General features: G+C 38.2%; 1 protein-coding gene across 1 annotated transcript in view; it reads left to right on the forward strand.

The window, feature by feature from the left end:
• The window catches only part of KCNH1 (potassium voltage-gated channel subfamily H member 1), a 184,610-nt gene that overhangs the window by 98,059 nt on the left and 67,084 nt on the right, over positions 1–19,467 (forward strand). The window contains exon 10 of the mRNA XM_074817972.1: positions 6,702–6,898. Within this exon, the coding sequence (XP_074674073.1) occupies positions 6,702–6,898 (197 nt within the window). The remainder of the gene's footprint in view (positions 1–6,701; positions 6,899–19,467) is intronic.

Raw genomic sequence — 19,467 nt, forward strand, 5'->3', positions numbered from 1 at the left:
GGAGATGAGGTGCTCCCTTCCAGCACGTTCCTTGATATCTCAGGCTGTGTTAGGAAGGCTTGCTGATCACATTTCTGTGCATACTTCAAACAGGTATGAAGAGGTAGAAATTACAGAAATCCAGCTTCTTTGTTAAATTATAAAGGCACTGATTTCTGGCAGGTGAACCACTGAATTAATTTTAATTTTTGCTTTGGATTGTGGTAGAATCTTGTTTCTGTCTCAGAATTTTGGAGGAAGAAGAGTAATTTTTTTCACTGAAAAGCCACATTGGAAAAAAAATCTGAAAAATAAATCTTCACAGAACACTTATTTTTCTTTGTTTTCTCCAAGTTTCAAATTAAAACTTTCTTCAGAATTTTTTTCTGAAACATTGTTAAATTTATCCTCAAGGAGTTTCTAGAAATATTAAATAAAATGAAGTATACTATAGCTATGAACTTTGTGAGGTTTTCAAAATATTTGCTTTCTATATTTCAGAAGGTAAAATCTACTATTTTAAACTCTTGTGAATCCATTTGTCTCAAATAAAAAAAAAATTTGGGCTTTAGTGTAAGCTTCAAGCCATAGCTATAACATGTAGCCTGTTTCAAAGTCATCTGGGAGTACCTCCTGAGGTTATTGCAATTTGAGCCTCTCATAGAAGTTTTTTGATGAGAGAACTGGCACTGTCAATGCAGTGCAACACAGACTGAGCTGTGGTTTTCCTATTACTTAACCAATGCAAATAACTAGTCACAAATGTATTTGAATTTATTTGAGCTGGCAACTTCATGTCTTCTGAGTTTGTACAAGCTGGTGACATTTATAACATTTTTTACAGTAATCATTAAAAAGCAAATAAGGATAAATGATTCAGATTCTGGTGAAGTCTCCTAGCTTTTTCTGAATAAGCCTGGTAGGGCCCAGTTGACATTTTAAAACTCTTCTTCTCATCCCACTAAGTCAAGTAGTGAAATATAATCTGCACTCTATTCAGAGAGACAAATAAACACATTAATTATCATAATAATAGAAATCTTAGCTGTAACTAATTCATGTTGTTGCTACTCATCCCCTGTTCTAAAAGAAATGTTTTTATTTTGTCTGTACAGTAATGTGCTTCAACAGAGAAAATTGATGCAGTTGTAAACTGTCTGCAAAATGTTGCCAAGCTGTGTTTTAAAACATGAACAGATACACTGTGTTTCTATTTGTACACCGGGCAAATCACCAAAAGTGCAACTTCAGTTTGTTATCACTGTAACACTTCTTTTGCTTTCTCTGGCCCTGATACTCTGTTTTGTTTTGTTTTGTTTTTTTCCTTAAGGTCTTATTAGTGGAAAAGAGTGATTAAAACCTCAGGTTAATGAGAAATAGTATATTCTCTGCAGTGCAGTTGGCCATTCACTTCTCATTACATGTCTCCTTTTTGCTCTTGAGAAATCTTAAGAAAATCCAAAGCAGCAAATCACTTGCATCATCCATGCATCATCTCCTGCCAGTTGTACTGTGTTGGAGAACCAAACTACAGGCTATTCAATGGCTGTCAAGTTGTGCAATTTATCTGTGGGATGGATACTGAATACTCTACCTTGATGCCCAATAGTGGCTGTTTTTTCTGGCTGGCAGGTATTCGTTGCCTTAAAACAATGCACCAAGAGGAAGAACTATTTTTGCTCTGCTGCCTCTATTTTCTTTGTATCTTTCTTCTCTCTGTCAAATGGGAAAATTTAAATTGCATGCTGTACTTAGATAAGGAGGAGATGAGGGAAGAGAGGAGAGAGAAAGATTTTCAGTTGAAGCCAAATAGACATGTGGTGATCACAGAGGGGGTTTGGCCCGAGTCTTACATCACTGGCTTTGAACACTAGGGGTAAATACACTGTCCTTAGTGGAATTATGCAATTGGTAGGGCCCTGTGACATGGTCTAACTTCAGATCCTCTGGTTCTGTTCAGATCTGTTCAGGAGGGAAAAAAAAAAGAGAGAGAAAAATCAGGCCAAGTTTTTTTGTTTGTTTTTAAATTTCAGCAGCATTTTAACTGAGCAGTCACTAGAATAGAGACTGACACACAGACAGTCTGTGTTTGCCTTTAGAGCAGTTGGTGTCTCCTACTGCTTGGAGGTGGAGAACAAATCCTGAGGGCGCAGGCCAGTGTGGGTGCTTTGGGGAGCTGTGCTGGGGAGGTCATTGCGCAGGTGTGGCAGCCGCTGTGGATCAGCATCACAGATAACAATATGTGCTAACACCTGAGTTCCAAGATACGCTTAGTGCTGCATGGCTGCTGAGGTGCCATCAAGCAGAGTTTGGTCATTCTGGCTTATCTTTGGGTCTGATGAGACTATGTCAGATCACAGTTCTTCTGTAGTTCAAGCATGCAGATGAAGGCAGATATGGAAGGGACCTGAGCTAGACTCTGGTGTTAGCTGCTGTAACAACTATTACTATTGATTTGAGAATGATTCTACCATTTTGTCTGATGTACTGAAAAGCTATGGATTGCCATCAAAGTCCATACTGACTTGGAAGATCTTCAGCACATGAATCCATGGCCTCATCTTCTCACCCTGCTGCTATCACACCGAAATTGCACCACAACTCCCAGACACCCTGAACCCAAAAGTGAACTAAGTAGGTTATCAGTTAAAATATTCCACATAGAGTCATATTTTTTTCAGAGTAGGGTAGAATATCTTCTGTCTGAGAGCTCTTCAACACTTCTGTTTGTAGGAGTGAAAAAACCGAAGGGTTGTTCTGGTAGGCACATCAGGGCAATACAGCTGTAGTGTGCAAGCATGGTTCTTTTCTCAAACAGAATCAGCAGTTGCTAACACTTGACTAAATTGCAATAATCAGATCTTCATTAACGGTGCTGCTTTCAGGAGACAGAGTGGATGTGGCTTGACCTTTTGCCTGACTCAAGGCTGAGTTTGCAGAGGTAACAGAGAAATCCTCTTTTCACTTATAAGATGAATAGCAAATTTGATGTGGAGAAAAGATTAGGAAAGAATAAATATGGAAACAGAAGGTGCTGGTTTTGTGAAATAATTCTTCAGTGTTTAAATATATCAGGGTTTGGGGACTTGTTATTATAATTAAAACAAACAGGCAAATATAAAAGGCAGAAAACTATTTGGCTTTTCAGTGCATGCTGAGCTGATGGTGGAAAAGGTCCTCAGCCCACAAATCCAGCAGGGAATATAAATGATTGATGGTAAAAGCTTAGATCATCCACTTTAAGTGTGATTGACAGATAGTGTTCCTGGCAAATGTCTGGAATTCAGCAAGCTGGGAATGAGAAATGCAAAGTACTGACAAACAAATGGCCATCTGCATTTCTCTAGCTTTTTAATCTTTCTTCAGAGGTAAAGTGAAATATATAAAGCCTGGAGTTACACGTAAAAAGACGCTTTTGACTCAGGTTCTCTAATGCAGCCGTTACTTTGCCAACCACCTTCTGACACACTTAGAAGTCTCGCTTTACTCTTCTTGCTTTCCAATTACAGATGTTTTTAATAAAACACCCACTTAATCTGCCTTTTTTTTTTTTTCTTCCTTTTTCCTGAGTGATTGATCTTACTTTATGGAGAACATATAAACAAAGGGAGATGGTAAGCAGTTCCTTATTATGTGTAAGAGGACAATTGTTCTAATCCAGTGCAGGTACTCCTGCGTGGAATTTTAATTCCTGCTTGCTATAAAGACTTCCTGCTGCTCCTTTTTTCCCCCATTTATCTATGAATGTCAAACACAAGTTTTTTTTAGAATCTGACAATCTGGATTGATATGCATCATTTAGAAAATGCACTTGACAGAAACAAAGCAGTGTGATACTTGTATGTGTGACTTGCTTTGGAAATCGAACTGTAATGTAGGATTGATTTTTGACTAGATCACTGCCTGTTAACTTGATTAACTTCAGGGAAATTTTTAATGATAGAAAACAGTACTACTTCTTGTTTTAGCCTGATTTGTCTCTTAAAAATTGAGGCTTCTGTGGTCTGACTCAGTTTGTGGTTCATGTGTTGCTTTTCTCTGGTTTGGCTCAACGGGCACCCAACAGACATTGCTCCTTCACATGCTGCTCTTGCCAGCAATAGGAAGTGGCTCCCTGGCATGACAGGGAACTGCAGGAGGGGGAGTTTTTTGGGGGTTACAAATAGCAAGGGGAAACTGGGGTTGCTGCCACAGGTGAAGGACACAATTGTGTCTTTCTGTGTTATATGAAAAGCAGGATTAAATTTTTAAAAGTGTAAGATGTAACTAACTTCTGCTGTATATAATTTCATATGTAGGCAAAACAACACCATGCTGTTTGTACTTGCATTGTACTAATTACTCTTCATGTTATTGTGGGGCAGTAAAATAATTATTGTCATTTTAAGGTAGAGAAACTTGTCTGGAGATGTTAAATACGCTTAGAAACGAGCTAGAATTCTTCTCCCTTATGCTTGGACTACCAGCTCTAACTGTTGCTCATCAGTGATGGCACATTTCAATGCTTGATAGATTCCAGAGCGTTAATTAAAACAGTTGTTTAGCTAATTGCCTGGAAGATTGCGAGTAAAAGCATATTTATTCCAAAGGCAAACAATCCATTTTTACCCAGTGAAGCATATCAGTTTTTATGGTGCATAAAAATTGTTTCACTTCAATTTTGAATATGTTATGTGTTTGTCTGTCTAAAAGCTTGTAGATGATGATCTATTTTAAGTGCATGGAAGCTTTTTTCTTAGGCCATTTTTAATGTATGTACTGAAAAGGCATATGTTTAAATAATTGAAAATGTGAAAAGTCATTGCCATTAAAATGCAAAGTTGTTTACTGCACCAGGCTATTGGGCTACCACCCTGCTTACTGATATGCAGCCCTGATAGTGCCAACATCCAGAAATACTATGTAAAGAGACTAGAGGTAGAAGAAAGGGTATCACTATGGTGCCTTTGCCTGACTTTGTGGGAAAAAATGTGCTTACGGAAGAGGTGGTTTCAGTGTATATATGCTTTTAAAATGAAAATATAGTCTGTGCTCCTCCAAAGTGTTCAGGGACTAAACTGGTCCCTGGCAGGTGGACTGCATAGGGCTTTTGTGGAAGACTGGGAGCACATCAGTGTGAACCACAGCTTGTTTCACTACAGTGTAGCTTACCATCAGGGTGATAGCTTCTCCTCAAAGAGAAAACACTTATCTTCTAATGGAAGAAATTGCATAATGTGGAAGTACAGCTCAAGGGCTGAGCTGGGAGTTCTGGGTTTAATTTAGAAGTTTTTTTGACCTCTTTACTCATGACAGTTCTCTTGAATTTCATATAGACTTTCATACATGACTGTTTATTTAGGGAATGAAATCTAAGAAGGCCCAGGTGAAGTCAATAAACTAATATATATTTTGATGCTTTGGCTATAAGAATTGCTACTGGAAAAGTATTACTTTTAAGACAAGGGACCATCTGGTCCATGCCTACCACAACTTGATAGACTTTGTAAATGTATTTGTGGTTTGTCTTAAAAGTGATGTGCAGTGATGATATAACACAGTAGAGGTTTAAGAGGAAAATACCATTCAGAACAAGAACAGTATAGTTTTTCATTATCACAGTAACAACTGAATATTCTTACCTTGTTAGCATTGTATGTCAGAAAAAAAGACTATTACTCTGTAAAGGAGCTTGTAACTTTCTCCTAAACACTCCCTTTTGTGCCCAACCTGAGCTGGGCTATAACCAGTGAAATCTTGACAGAGGGTCTACTTCTTCAGCAGATTTTGGTGTTCTTGCCCTGTGTTGTGGTTCCCAGACTGGTACAGCTGCCTTCATTGCAGTATTCCTCAGTAGGGATTTCACTGGCTGTGCCAAGCTCATAGAGGCAGATACGTGGGAAGGTTGTAAGGAAATGGTCACGTTTTCTTTCTTCTGCTGTGTAACAGCTAAATGTTCTTGCCTTGTCAGTATTATCTTGGTGATAACTAACCTGTACTCTTCTTATTTTGGACTACATTGTTACCTTAAACCTCTGCTGTATTATATGGGGGCACACATGCACAACTACTGAAAGGTTTGGTTGAGACTCTTATCAACTGAAAAGCATAAGAGCAACCAGAGTTGTGAGATCTGCTCTTTTATACTGTTGTAAAGATAGACTTTTCTGGCAATGATCTAGCAAACTAGGGCAAACTTACTTTAATACTGATGTATAGTAGTGTTTCGTTACAGCCTGTAACTGCACTGACACATTATACAAGAAGATTTTATTGACACAATAGTGGGTAATTGTTTGCCAGATTAAGAAAACTCAACAACGTGGATGTAACAAACAAATCCTTTGTGTGCCAGTTAAAAGAAGAAAGTGGAAAAGCATTTCCTCTTAATTAATCTCTTTGAAAGGAATCAGAAGAGAACATGGACCAAGAATGAGCTGCTTGTCTTGATTTTTAGAGGAAAACCTTTGTTGATATTTAAAGAGGACTTGTCACATGAAACATTTTCTGATTGTGGTTTATTCTTATGAAATTTTTCTGGGCTGTTGTAGTTAACAAAAAGATAGTGGAAATTAAATTCAAAATTTTCAAAAATTTTGAAATACTTCAAAAGATTATTTTTTTTTCCCCAGACAGAATTTTTTTCTGAACACATAATGACTGCATAAATGAGATGTATGTTCTTTCATATTTTTGGTGGAAATAGTACCGTTATTGAAAGCAATGCTGCTGCTTTTCTCTAGGCAAAGGAGACGTTTTTGGTGATGTGTTCTGGAAGGAGTCTACCCTTGCCCAGTCCTGTGCTAATGTAAGGGCTTTGACTTACTGTGATCTTCATGTGATTAAGAGAGATGCCTTGCAGAAAGTGCTGGAGTTCTATACAGCCTTTTCACACTCCTTCTCCAGAAATCTCATTTTGACTTACAACTTGAGAAAAAGGGTAAGTAGCTTTGATTTTAACATAGACCGTATAAATGATCACTTTTAAGGACTGTCTGTATGAAAAAAATGAATTGCTTGAATTCTGGCATTCTTCGTAGTCTCTCTTATAAGAAGGTTTTTCAGAGTTTGCCTAAGAGACACTGCTAGCATGTAGAGTCAAAAGGCCATGATATTTATTCAAGTGCTAGTTTTATAGGGAGCTGGACTGTGTGTACGTGAAAGTATTTTACATTTCTATGAAGCAGACAGATTCCAGCATATCTGTGAACAGTTAGGCACTTGTGATAAACAGTGTTCACTACTTTCTGCAACTTTAGTTTGTAAAGCAGCTAAAAAGATGTTAGTGATGTTGCCTGAAGTTGCAAGGAAAGTGGAAGGAAAGTATGAAATCTAATATACAGAACAAAAGTCAACAACACTAATCACAATGTAAAAGTAATATGAACATGACTGATTCTTTCAAGAGTTGTTTCTTTTAGTATCAATCACATTTTGGAATTACTTTGCTTATCTATAATATTTCCATTTTCTTATCCTTGACTTTTTTCCATTTTCATTTCTTCCTGTGTGCCAGTTCAAGTTATTTTGTCAAACGTGAATCATTATAACCTAATATCCCATTTTAAATTCTCTGTGTAATCTTCAGTGAACCACCTCTGTAGAAATTTATTAAAACTGCAGTAGGTATCATTCAGTTGATACGATTTCATGATGCAATGTAGAAAACAATAATATTACATTCAAAATAAATACATTGGAGCTCCTATACTTGCTTTAAAATATTATGATATAAAGATACTTGAGATCAGCTAAAGAAATATGTTTGATAGGAAATTTTTTGTTCCTAAAACCAGATCTCCATGGTAAATTCTAGGTGCCAAGTAAGTCCTAAATAATTGCACCTGAAAAAATAGAAACCTTTTCATCTTTGAAGTCTGTTTTGTAAAATTAGACTTTAAGCCTAACGTATTTTTTTAATAGGTTTTTTTTTTGTACCTAGAGTTGGCATACTGACATTAAAGTAGTGTGATGATGTTTCTATCTGCATGTGTTATCAATATCAAAGAATTTGGCTTTTCAATATTGGGCAAAGAAGAATGTGCTATCCACACTTTGGTCAAATCAAAGCTCTGGTAGAAAATTGATGTAGTTAAAAACTAAGGAGCAAATTTACATTTGAGAATTTCCTCATAGGACATTTTTTTCAAATTACACTGAGTTCTTGCAGGACAAGGAAAACATATACAGATGCAAGAGGACTGAGATGTCCTGTTAAAATCTAAGTTCAAAAACCAGCTACTTACCTGGTGTTAATTAATGTAAGAAATAAAAGAAATGAAAGAATTTGGTATTGAGATCACCTAAAACATCGGTATCACTGACTGGCATATTTTAAAATAACACTGTGGGTAGTGTGGTAAGATGGTCTAAGAATATATCAATTACGTTTTTTTTTAACATCGGTAGAAATAACAAACTTTGAGGCATAGAAGGACCAATTCTCTTAAAGCTCACAGTAATGCTAGCAGAGTCTCATCATTTTGGAACTGCTGAGCCAAAAGTCCCGATTTTAGAATCAAATGCCTACTCCAGAAGTGACACTCTTTCTCTCCATGTTTATTGGCATAGCTTTTCCCAGCTCAGCTTACAAAACACTTTTTAACCACAGTATTGTAATTCCTGTGCTGTCAATTTTCTACATGAAAAGTTCCTAATAAAAAGGTACATTTTATGATAGCAATTTCTATCCAGTTATTCAAATAATTGGATTCTAATTGAGTTGCAGTCAGCAGAAAAGTGGCATTGATTGATAATGGAATTGAGAGTTTGATGGTTCTAGGTTAACTGGCTGTAATTTTATTTATTTTATTGAAAGAAGCCTGATTGCAATCAGAATGCAAATGTTAAATAATGTAAATAATATACGCTTTTGGAAATGCATAGAAGGTATGATACTTCAGAGCCTGGAGATAATGCACATTAAAAGGCAACTTTTTAGAGTTTCGAGTTTAATCTGGTTTAAATATCTGTGAATCTTTTATAGAAATAGCTCCCCAGCCTGTCGCTTCTAACACTTCTCCTGATCTATTTCTGCAAATGGAATTTTGTAGAATTCAGATGAACCGGTACCGTCTGTGAGTTACGTTTGTGATGTGTTGCATATCCTTTGGAATATAAATACCAGAATTACACTTTTCATTTCAATAAACAGTTTCAGCCCTGGCTCCAAGAGTGTTCAACTAGTTGAAGTGTAGATATTGTATATTCTTCCCGAATATATTCATACAGATTCCAAATACATGAAGAAGCATCTTTGGGGATTTTTTTGCCTGAAGGATCTCATGGGTATATTTTTAGAGCTGGTTATTCCTCTGAGGTGTACCCATCTCCAGGGTGCATACGCCTTCACTTGTCCATGGTACTGAGTCTCACTGCATAGTGCAAGGTACTTTCTAGCCAAGTTTCACTCAACTTAAGTGAGCTTTAGCATTGGTCCACTCTTTCACCACGTTCACATATTCCTTGGCTGCTGGGTCTCCTCCAGTGATCCATTCCCTCATGCAGATGGGACTCCCTGTCTCAGACCCTTCGGTGCCAGTGAGCAGTGCTGACCTTAGAGGTGTCCCCCCTGCTTACTGGGGTCTGGATCCACTTGCTAACCACTGTGACAGAAATAAGCAGACATGCAGATACATTGTAAGGTACCAAAACCAATTGGTCTAGAGTTACTCTAGAGCTGAATTTAGGCAAAGTAAAAAGCATCTTCCCGACATTTCTTGTGCTGCTCTTCCTACCGATCTTGAATGTGCTTTGAGCTGAGCTGGGAGGGCAGGATGCTTCTGTCTGTGTGTTCCCTTTATGCCCTCCCTAGAACAGGGCCACAGTTATGAAACATTACCGCCCGTGACGTCTGAGGACTTCATGGCTGCAGGAGATGCTTCCAGTGTTCTGTCCCTGTCATGCTGTGGCTGTCTGTGCTGTGAAAACAGTTTCCTTTCACTCACTTTCTTGACAAACACTGATGAAATATTCTCTTTTCTGAAACTGTCAGCTCACTGTCAGGTGACTCCCTGAGCAGTTTCCTCAGGTGACTAAAATCCCTCCTGAAGTTATTAGCTGTCTCATTACCTCTGGCTGGAGCTCAGACTTAGAAAACTTTTTATTTTTCCTAAAGGGGAAGAGAAAGTAGACCTTTAATTAACTCTTTCTGCTGCCAGTCATTGAAAATTTCATCTAACTGGAAGCAGGGAGAGAATCAGCTGCTGCATCTCTCTCTCCAACGTCTTAAGAAACTGGAACTGCAGTCTGTGGCTGCAGGTGGCTGTATGTCAGACTCAAGGGCTCTGCAGCTGAAAGGAAGCTGACAGAGGATTTCTCAGAGCACTTCCTGCTGTAACAATGCTGTGAAATTAAAGCAGGTTAACTTGATGTTTCTCTCTTGATTTTGGAATCTGAGAGGAACCAGAATGTAGACACTGGGGGCATGTCGGATGGTCAAGTGACAGTCACCCTTGTGGAGGGTATGCTAGACAAAAGAGAAATATTTCAGGTTTTGAAGGCAGCAGGATTCACAGGCTGGATGGAGGTCTATTTTTCCCCAACAAATATTTAAACATTTCAGGATTTCCAGCCTGGACTTCATAGCTCTGGGTTAGTAGAAGTGTAAGAAGAGAGAAGCCTGCATGATAGCTACTTGTTGTTGTCTTTTGCTTGTGATGAGGTGCAAGTTTGCTGGCACCTTCTTTAGGACTGCAAAAGGCCTCTGGCAACACTTGCAAGTCTTCTGCTTTTGGCAGTTGCTTCTTTCCATGTGTATGAGCTTTATGACCAATATTAACTTACACTGGGTTGTACCACAGTGTATTTGCTCAGTTCATTCTGCTGCAGCCATAAATGATGTTATAGCTCAAATGATCGCACACACTACATAAAAGAGAGAATTCTTATACATAATTTATTAAGCTGAGATTTCTCTAGTAAGCCATTTTAGCCTGTATAAAGATTAAATGACGAATTCTGAATGCTTTGGAGTATCATGATAGAAAGTGCAAGTAGCTTTTCCAGAAGCTGAAATTTGTGTCCTGGAATAAAAGAAGGAATGCAGTAGGATGTAGATATGTTATTTAGGATTTTGTAAGACTGAAAGAAATGGCAAATAACACTCTGCATTTTTACAAAACAAGCATGATTTAGTGATTTAAAGCCAAAGCTCCTAGTCAGAACTTATTTCTTGAGACAGCAGCAATTGCAACAGATAAGTCTGTCTCCCTGCTAGGGTAAGATTGCGAGCTTTTGTACATGTAGTGGTGTGCTTATTCTATGCTGTTCCAACAGTGCCAGTGGACAGGGCTCCCACCACCCCTTTCTAAAAGCAATTTTAAAATATAACTGTGCTTTCCTCTTCAGCATTAGCTTCACCTTTCTTCTTTTTTACACTGTAAGCTCTAACTAGAGAGAGAACCTCTCTCAGATCAAACATTTCATCTAGGAGTGCTTCAAGCTGGAGTGCTTAAATCTCAGGGAGCTTGACAGCAGGTTATTTTCAGAGAGGCAACCCATGGCCTTGTATTCTGCCTTTCTACAAGACAAGTTTTCCAATTCCTTTTCATGCTATAGGTTCAAAATGGTATCCCAGACTTCTTTCTGATACAGAAGGCTGAATTGCTGGAAGATTTTTAACAAGGCTTTCTTAAAATAAGAGTGAAAGGCTTTAATTATAGAATATTGGCCCATTTGATGATGGATTTCAGAATGGTCCAACTGACAGCCTGCTTCTTTCTCCTGCATTTGTACTCACCAAAACAATCCCATAAGTCCTGTGGGAAGAGAGGTTTGATGCTTGACTGGCATGTGTCTTGGAGCACTGAAAACCCCGGAAACTGGACATGACTGAGATGTCTGGATAGGTCTGTAGTTTGAAAGTTATGCCACAGTAGCTGTCCAGGAGGCAAAGTTGTCATTTTCCAAAAAAACTTCCAAAAGTAAATAAACACTTAAGTACTCAACTCTGTTCTTTCCCATGCTGCCTTTTAAAAGCTGTTCAGGTAGTTGAATGATCTTATATTCCCTGTTTCTCTGTGCCAATCTAAGCAAAATGTATTTTATTGTTTCCTCATTGGTAGAGTCCATATTGCATTTTTCCATCTTCTCTCTGGCCTTGGACAACTTTCTTAACTTTTATCCATCTCTCACAGATAACTGTTTATCTAGCTCACAGATTGTTGTGTAAATTGTCTTTACACCCTAGACTGAAAGTGCTCTGAGGCATGTTGCGTGTTGTTAGGTTTGCACGTCTGCTATGGATAATTTTAAGTGATCTGTCAATGAGTTGAAACCCCATCCCCAGCTCTGAGGAGGATGTACCCTTGGATTTCTTCCTTCTCATCTCCTGAAGTTTGTTGGACCCCTTCAGGTAAAGCCTTAATACCCAGACTTGGAGAGGATTTGACCAACTGCAAGCATTTAACATTCATATTTTTACAGTGATTTTAAGTGTTCAGCCCAGAGTAACTCCATTACCTTTCAGAGACATCATCTTAAAGTTTAGTTCCCAAAACTTTTAAACTCTGAAGTTATTTCTGTTCTATTTAAATCTATATGCCTTTAAGCCTTAGGGTCCTATGCTTATACAGAGGAGGATCTGGCTACACACAGTTTACATAGTTTACATAGTGGGGATGTGCATCTACAATAGAAGCACAATTAACTAAGAAGTTCTAAGACAGTGTGGTGGCTGGTTGTCAGGTGTCCATCAAGCTGCTCTATCGCTCCCCCTTATCAACAGGACAGGGGGAGAAAAATAAGATGAAAAGCTTATGGGTCGAGATAAGGGCAAAGAGGTCACTTACCAATTATCATCATGGGCAAAACAAACTTGACTTAGGGAAATTAAGTTATTACCAATTAATCAGATTACGATAATGACAAATAAGAACAAAACTAAAAAAGACCTTCCCCCACCCGTCCCTTCTTCCCAGGCTCAAATTCACTCCCAACTCTTCTACTGTCCCCCTGAGCAGTGCAGGGAGTTGGGGAAATGGGGTTGCGGTCATTTCATCATGCTTGGTCTCTGCCACTCCTTCCTCCTTACATTCTTCCCATGCTCCAGTGTGGGGTCCCTCTCACGGGAGACATTCCTTCACAAGCTTCTCCAATGTGGGTCCTTTTCCCCAGGGAGCAGTTCTTCATGAACTGCTCCAGCATGGGCCCTTTTCATGGGGTGCAGTCCTTCAGGAACAGACTGCTCCAGCGTGAGCCCTGCACAGGACCACAGGTCCTGCCAGGAGACCTGCTTCTGCATGGGCTCCCCTCAACAGGCTGCAGGGTAGATATCTGCTCCACTGTGGGCTTCCATCAGCTGTAGGGGGACAACCTGCATCACCATGGTTTTCACCATGGTTGTCATCATGAACTGCAGGGGAATCTCTGCTCCAGCACTTGGAGCACCTCCTCTCCCTCCTCCTTCACTGACCTTGGTGTCTGCAGTGTTGTTTCTCTCACATATTCTCGCTTTCCTCTCTCAGCTGCTGTTATGCAGTGTTTTTTACCCTTTCTTAAATATGTTATCACAGAGATGCTACTAACATCATTGACTGGCTCAGCTTTGGCCAGTGGTGAGTCCATCTTGGAGCTGACTAGAACAGGCTCTGTCCAACATGGGGACGGCTTCTGGTGCCTTCTCACAGAAGCCACCCCTGAAGACCCCCTGCTACCAAATCCTTGTCACATAAAACCCAATACAGACAACAAAACTGTTCTGTTGCTTGCATTCAGTACATGATACATTTTCATGTAAAGTTTAATGTAAATTTTAGCTGTAACTTAATCTGTGTGGGTAAATAGCAAAATGCTTCTTTAAAATGCTCTTAAATGACTAATCTATTCTCAAGTGATTTGGTTAATTCATCACTTGCTTGAGATGCCTTCTCCTACTATGAAGAATGAGCAAATTTTCATACACTTAGATGCTGTAGTATAATGTCTGTACAGTTGTTATAAAGAAATAACTTACACATCTTGTTTTGTATGGTGTACTATTTCTCCAAAGGAATATTAAGTTGCTGAAATTCTGATAGGTCATTCACTAGTAAATCCCATTAAAAGTAACCTAGTAATCAATAGGCATTAATAACTGTCAATAAAATAAATTGTTGGAAGAGCTGGTAAGGGTGAATTTTGAATTATAATTAATCTTAAAATGGAAGAATATGATTCTTTTATGAAGCTGATACTAAAACCATAACTGTCTTGTAGTATATTCAGTAAGAGAATATTTCCTGTTCTGTGCTATCATAGATTTATAGATTTTTTCCCACATTGGTGGCTGTATACTTAACAGTCATTTACATCACTGAATTAGAAATCAGATTTATACAGACTGAATTTATAAAATCAGAATTTTAGCTATTTCCCAATGTGTTTTCTAAGTATGGAAAACTATGTCAATGAAAGACATTCCAATTATATGTCAGTACTTGAAAAAAAGATGTGGTAAGTGGAACAAGTTCTGGTTGTCCTGAAATTGAGGTTAAGCACTTCATTACTCTAGAAACAGGATCGATATTTTGTTTGTTTTATCACACTTTGAGTAGACCCACTTGAATTGTTTTTGATAGGATATTTTCTCAATGACCCATAAAATACTCAGCCTTAAATATAAAAGAAAAAAATTCTGACCTTTTCAAAATCTGTAGAGTGTTCATAAAGTCTTTCCATATATGGTAAAGCTCTTCCAAGTAGATGAAAAATACAGTTAACAAGGTTGATGGTGAATTAAAATAAAATTTTTCAGACTATTTTAATCCTTAAAAAAAAAAAAAAGGGGGCACATTTGGCTTTTGGGAAGCTATTTTCAGATGAGTAATAGAAAGTTAACATTAAAAAAGGGTTTTCTCTCATTTTTAACATGCACAACCACCCACACCAGCTTGTTTATCCCAACAGAAGAAAATGCATTACTTTGATTTTTACCCTCCTCCACCCACGTAGACTAAAGCATAGAAATAATTTTAATATAGATAAAGGTTACTTAGTGTGAATGAGGATTCCCCAGGATAGCTCCCATAAGCCTTTTTAAAATAGAAAATGAATTTCCTAGGAACTGGGGAAATTCTAGATGTTGGCCCACCACCAGGGACAGAAGACAATAATCCAAAAGACAGTGTAACTGCTCTTACACAGTCTGGAAATCTGGTCTTCCTTGTGAAAACAGTGAAATGCTCACTAGTATTTTTACAGTAGGAAGGATCAGTCCTTAGTTTAAATTCTTATTTTTCTTACTATTGTGTTGACTTTGATGAATAGAAGTGTAATATGGATACACAAGGGAAGCTAAACAGTAGCCTGCCTGTGTAGTGTGTTATTCTTATTTTCAGTATGTGCATGGCACACTACCATCTGCTCAGTTAAGTGTACTGAGGTGCCTTAGTCCGATTTTGGACCATGCTGGCAAAGAGGAAGGAGACATTCTATGGGAATTCAAAGAGTTCCTACTCTTTCTCCAAAGCTTGAAGTCTGTCTTCTACTGCTTACTGTGACTGGCCAGAGTTTCTCTCTGTATTTCTCATTTTAAAAATAAAATATATTTTTTTATTGGTGCCTGTCATCCCTGTGTGTGTACATGTGTATATATATGTATAATGACTGGCCTATTGCTGAATCTCAATATTTCGGATTCAATTGCTGAATTCAAATATTATGCACTTTTTCTAATACACGAATGCTATTGCCCAGGTTTTTTTGCCTGTATGCCTCATGTTCTATCATGTATTATAACTACACTAATTATGTCAGTGCCCTGGTAACCTCTGTGCCCTGCTGATTGTATTTTCTGATATACCTTGCTGCTTCATACACTCTGGAGCATTACTGACCTAGCAAAAGACAGAACGGTGACCTAATACCCTCCTGTATTATATATTTTTTTCAACTCTAAGAATGATCTCTGGTGTCTGTGGTCTGGGAAGCAGTTGACTGTAGGCCAAACACTTACTTAAAAGGGTATGATTTCCTGGCATAATAGTTTTGATCTTCTGGTCTTCTCTAAGGTCACTAAAAGCCGAACTCATAGGACTGCAAATCCAAACACTCAACCTGTTCAGTGCACTTCATGAAGGAGAGAGAATGTAGATAGCTCTGTAATATGAAAGCTGTTACAATGGCAAACCTGCATCCTTGAACAGTCAGACTTTATAATCTAAGGGGTCAGGTTGGTCCTTTCTTCAGCTCTCCAATGAAAGTTGAAATAACTGCCCCATATAAAAAAAGGAATAAAATTCTGGAGGTTACCTCTAATGTGTATAGGTACTTTGTGATCCCTGCTCCAGACCAAACCCTACCTCCAGGTCCTCTGTTTTCTTGCTTAAATGCTGAGACCTTTATTGTAACTTTGAGCACTTGGACAGCGAGACAAAGGAGGTCCTTCTCCTCTTTGCTTACCTGAGCTTCTCTACAGCTCCTTCAAGGACTCTATTTGATGTGCACCATGATGGGCAAAAAAGAAGTAGCTCACCTTAAATGTGACAAATGCTGTTAAGACTTCATGTGAAACAAAGCAGTTTCCCAGCTTGATTTATGAACACTGGGAAGTGCCCACAGTATTTGTGTCAAACAATTCTACATGTTTAGACAACTGATGTTTTTCCTGTATCCATCTTTGAGAATCAGCCTTCTAGTTCGTTGAACAAGTATCTTGCTGGGGGATACAGCCAGGAGTGTACCACATTCCTGAGTCTCAAGCCTGCTGTAAAAAAGTCACATAGGTAATGTGGTGTCTGGCGTCAACTTGCTTTACAGGCTGCTGCCTGTTCCAGTGTGATATTGAAGTGTTTGACTGTTGAACGTGGAGTAACTAATAGGTGTGGCCTTGTGAAAGTTTTTGAATATGAAATCCAGTAAGCTTTACCATTATGGGAGTGAACCAATTCAAACAAAACTTGATAGGGCACCTTGCCAATCACCCACTATGACCATAGCTACCGACTATTGCCACAGCTAAAGTCACGTGGTAAGGAGGGCGTTGTGCTGGGCTGTGGCTCAGTATAAGAACTTACTGAAATAATTTGAGAGCAGGATCATGAATCAGCCCCTCTTTATTTGGTATTATTTTTGCAGCAGGCACCTGGGTTTTTCCTCAAACTGTGTATGATTCCTTCCTCAAAAGGAAGTGCATTATCATGTCAAACACCTGTTTGGATTCAAATTTTCAAACGGAAATGTGATACCTGATGTAAAATATTAAAGCCCTATGCAAATGAATGTACTAAGTGTTTTTAGAGTAATTTTTCTAAATCAGCAAACTCTGGAGGGGACTTAAACTCAGCTCCACTTGAAAACACTGTCAGTATTCTTCCTTTTGCTGTCACTTTTTTTTCTGGTTCCCATTCATTTTCTCTTCCTACCTATTACATTCCAAAATGAGGTGTGAACTTCAGTATCTTGTGCAAGGACACTTATATATATACACTTAGTTCAGTAATATCTCCCTTAACTGAAGCAGGAGCATACAGTGGTAGGCTACTCTGAGTACAGTCAGTGTCCCAAAATGCTGTCCATGTAGGACTTGGAGTGGGAACAGCGCTATCTACAAACAACTGTGCAGCTGGACATGAAGTGATCTTAATTAACCACAGGTCTAAATCCATTGTGTCTCTATGCAGCTGTGAGACTGCATACTGTTTTCACCAGATTTTTATCAGGAGCTAAGTCTGCTAAACCCATTTTTAATTAGTACAGCTTTGTGAATGTGAAAGCCTGACACCCAATTAAAGTAATATTTTAGACTTGAATACTATGTGCTTTTGTTACCATGTACTTAGGTGGTGCTTCTTTTTGTCACCATCTTCTGGGTTTTTTTTTCTTTCTAAATACAGGAAGGAAAACACTCAACATGTGCCTTGTTCCAAGTCTTTTTGACTTTGGCAAACCCCATCTACACCAAGTCCCCAGTACGTATCCCCCAGAACCATGCAGCCAGCCCAACCTGGCCTTTTCTTGCAATTCATCTAAAGGTACTATGCCTTTATCTTAAAATTTCAGAGCATATGCTTCCATCATCCTCATGAACTTCACGCTTGGTCATTTCTCCCCTATGCTCTGTAATAGATATACCACACAACAAAATTATTTTGTGATTCATTTATACAGCTGACATCAGAGAATCCAAGAAGATTTCTGCCAAACTAGTTTTGTAACACATTGGATGATTTACTTTGTAAACTGCCATAAGCATTGTCTTTGTCTGAAAATGCAGAATTATGTTCCCCTTTTGGAAATCTTTGTTTCCTTTATTCTTAAAATAACACCCAAAACTCAAAACCCCACAAAAATCTTAGGATGTTACTGTTTAAAAAGAGCTAATAGTATACCCAAATTGACCAGAATAGATAAATCCATGTCTCCAGTCTTCAAGGCAGATGCCTATTTTTTTTACAGAATTTGAAATCATGTAAACTCCGGCATTCTTTGCAGTGTTGCAGAAGTGAGGCATGTTACAGTCTTCCTCTAAGTAAGGGGATGGGTTAATTGTTTTCCAAGGTTTCACTGTTACTTCACAGTAACAGGGAAGATGTTATTTATGGCCAGTCACTACCCTGATTAACAAAAATTGCTGTTGACTTCCAGTACATACTTGATCAGATGGTTTAGGCTAGAGATGAAATGCGAGGATGCTGTAACCCTTACTCATGTTAAGATACAAAGTAATAGCAGAGGAAGAAAATAGTGTTAGCTCCAAAAAATGGATATTGGCTTTGCTATTAGAATTCTGGTACAGTCTGGAAACACATTATTATCCTTTGCTTTCCCTTGCCTGCATTTTTCAAATTGCTCAAGCAGCAAGTCTTGTAGGAGTAAAAGTTGTATGAGGTACTTCAGTGGCTTACACGCTTTCAGTGATTATCCTGTACCCTTTTCAAAAGAGGAAATTCACATTTAGTCCAATGACAAATTCATTGGAGTAAGTGGAAGAAGTAATAATTAAAAGCTTTTATTTGGGATGTCATTTGGGAACAGTTCTATCCTTTAACATAGAAGCATTATGATGTTCTTTGTCAGTAACACTCAAAACTGTAATTTGCTTTTGACAATCAAGACAGTTCATAAATGACCTTCATCATTCATATCCAAACCATCCTGTAACACAGATGCAGCCATGAAGGGAGTTTGAAAAACTTGTGGCTTCTGGTTGTAATATAGTTCAGAAATTTATGACAGTTTGTCTAAATTTGTTATTGCTCTGTTATTTTTATGATATCTAGCATATTTGATAGTGATATGAAGGCATAACTGCAAAAATACTGAAGGGGTGTTTCTTACTGTGCTCTCTGAAAATCTATCATTAAATATTGCATATTGCTTGGTTCACCACATTTTCCAATCAGTAAGATTTTCACCCCGTCATTGTCACCACAGAGCTGCTCAGAAAGGCATGCTTTGTAGAATTAATAATGTCATTTTCTTACATGTTGGAATTTCCTTACTGAACATTTTAAGGTATACAAATGGAGCACTTCATCCAAAGATCTCACGTGGGGTTTTATTTATTTTTTAAAAGATATTGAATAATTT

This window comes from Strix aluco, chromosome 3 (assembly GCF_031877795.1).
Source record: "Strix aluco isolate bStrAlu1 chromosome 3, bStrAlu1.hap1, whole genome shotgun sequence".
Lineage (NCBI taxonomy): Eukaryota > Metazoa > Chordata > Aves > Strigiformes > Strigidae > Strix > Strix aluco.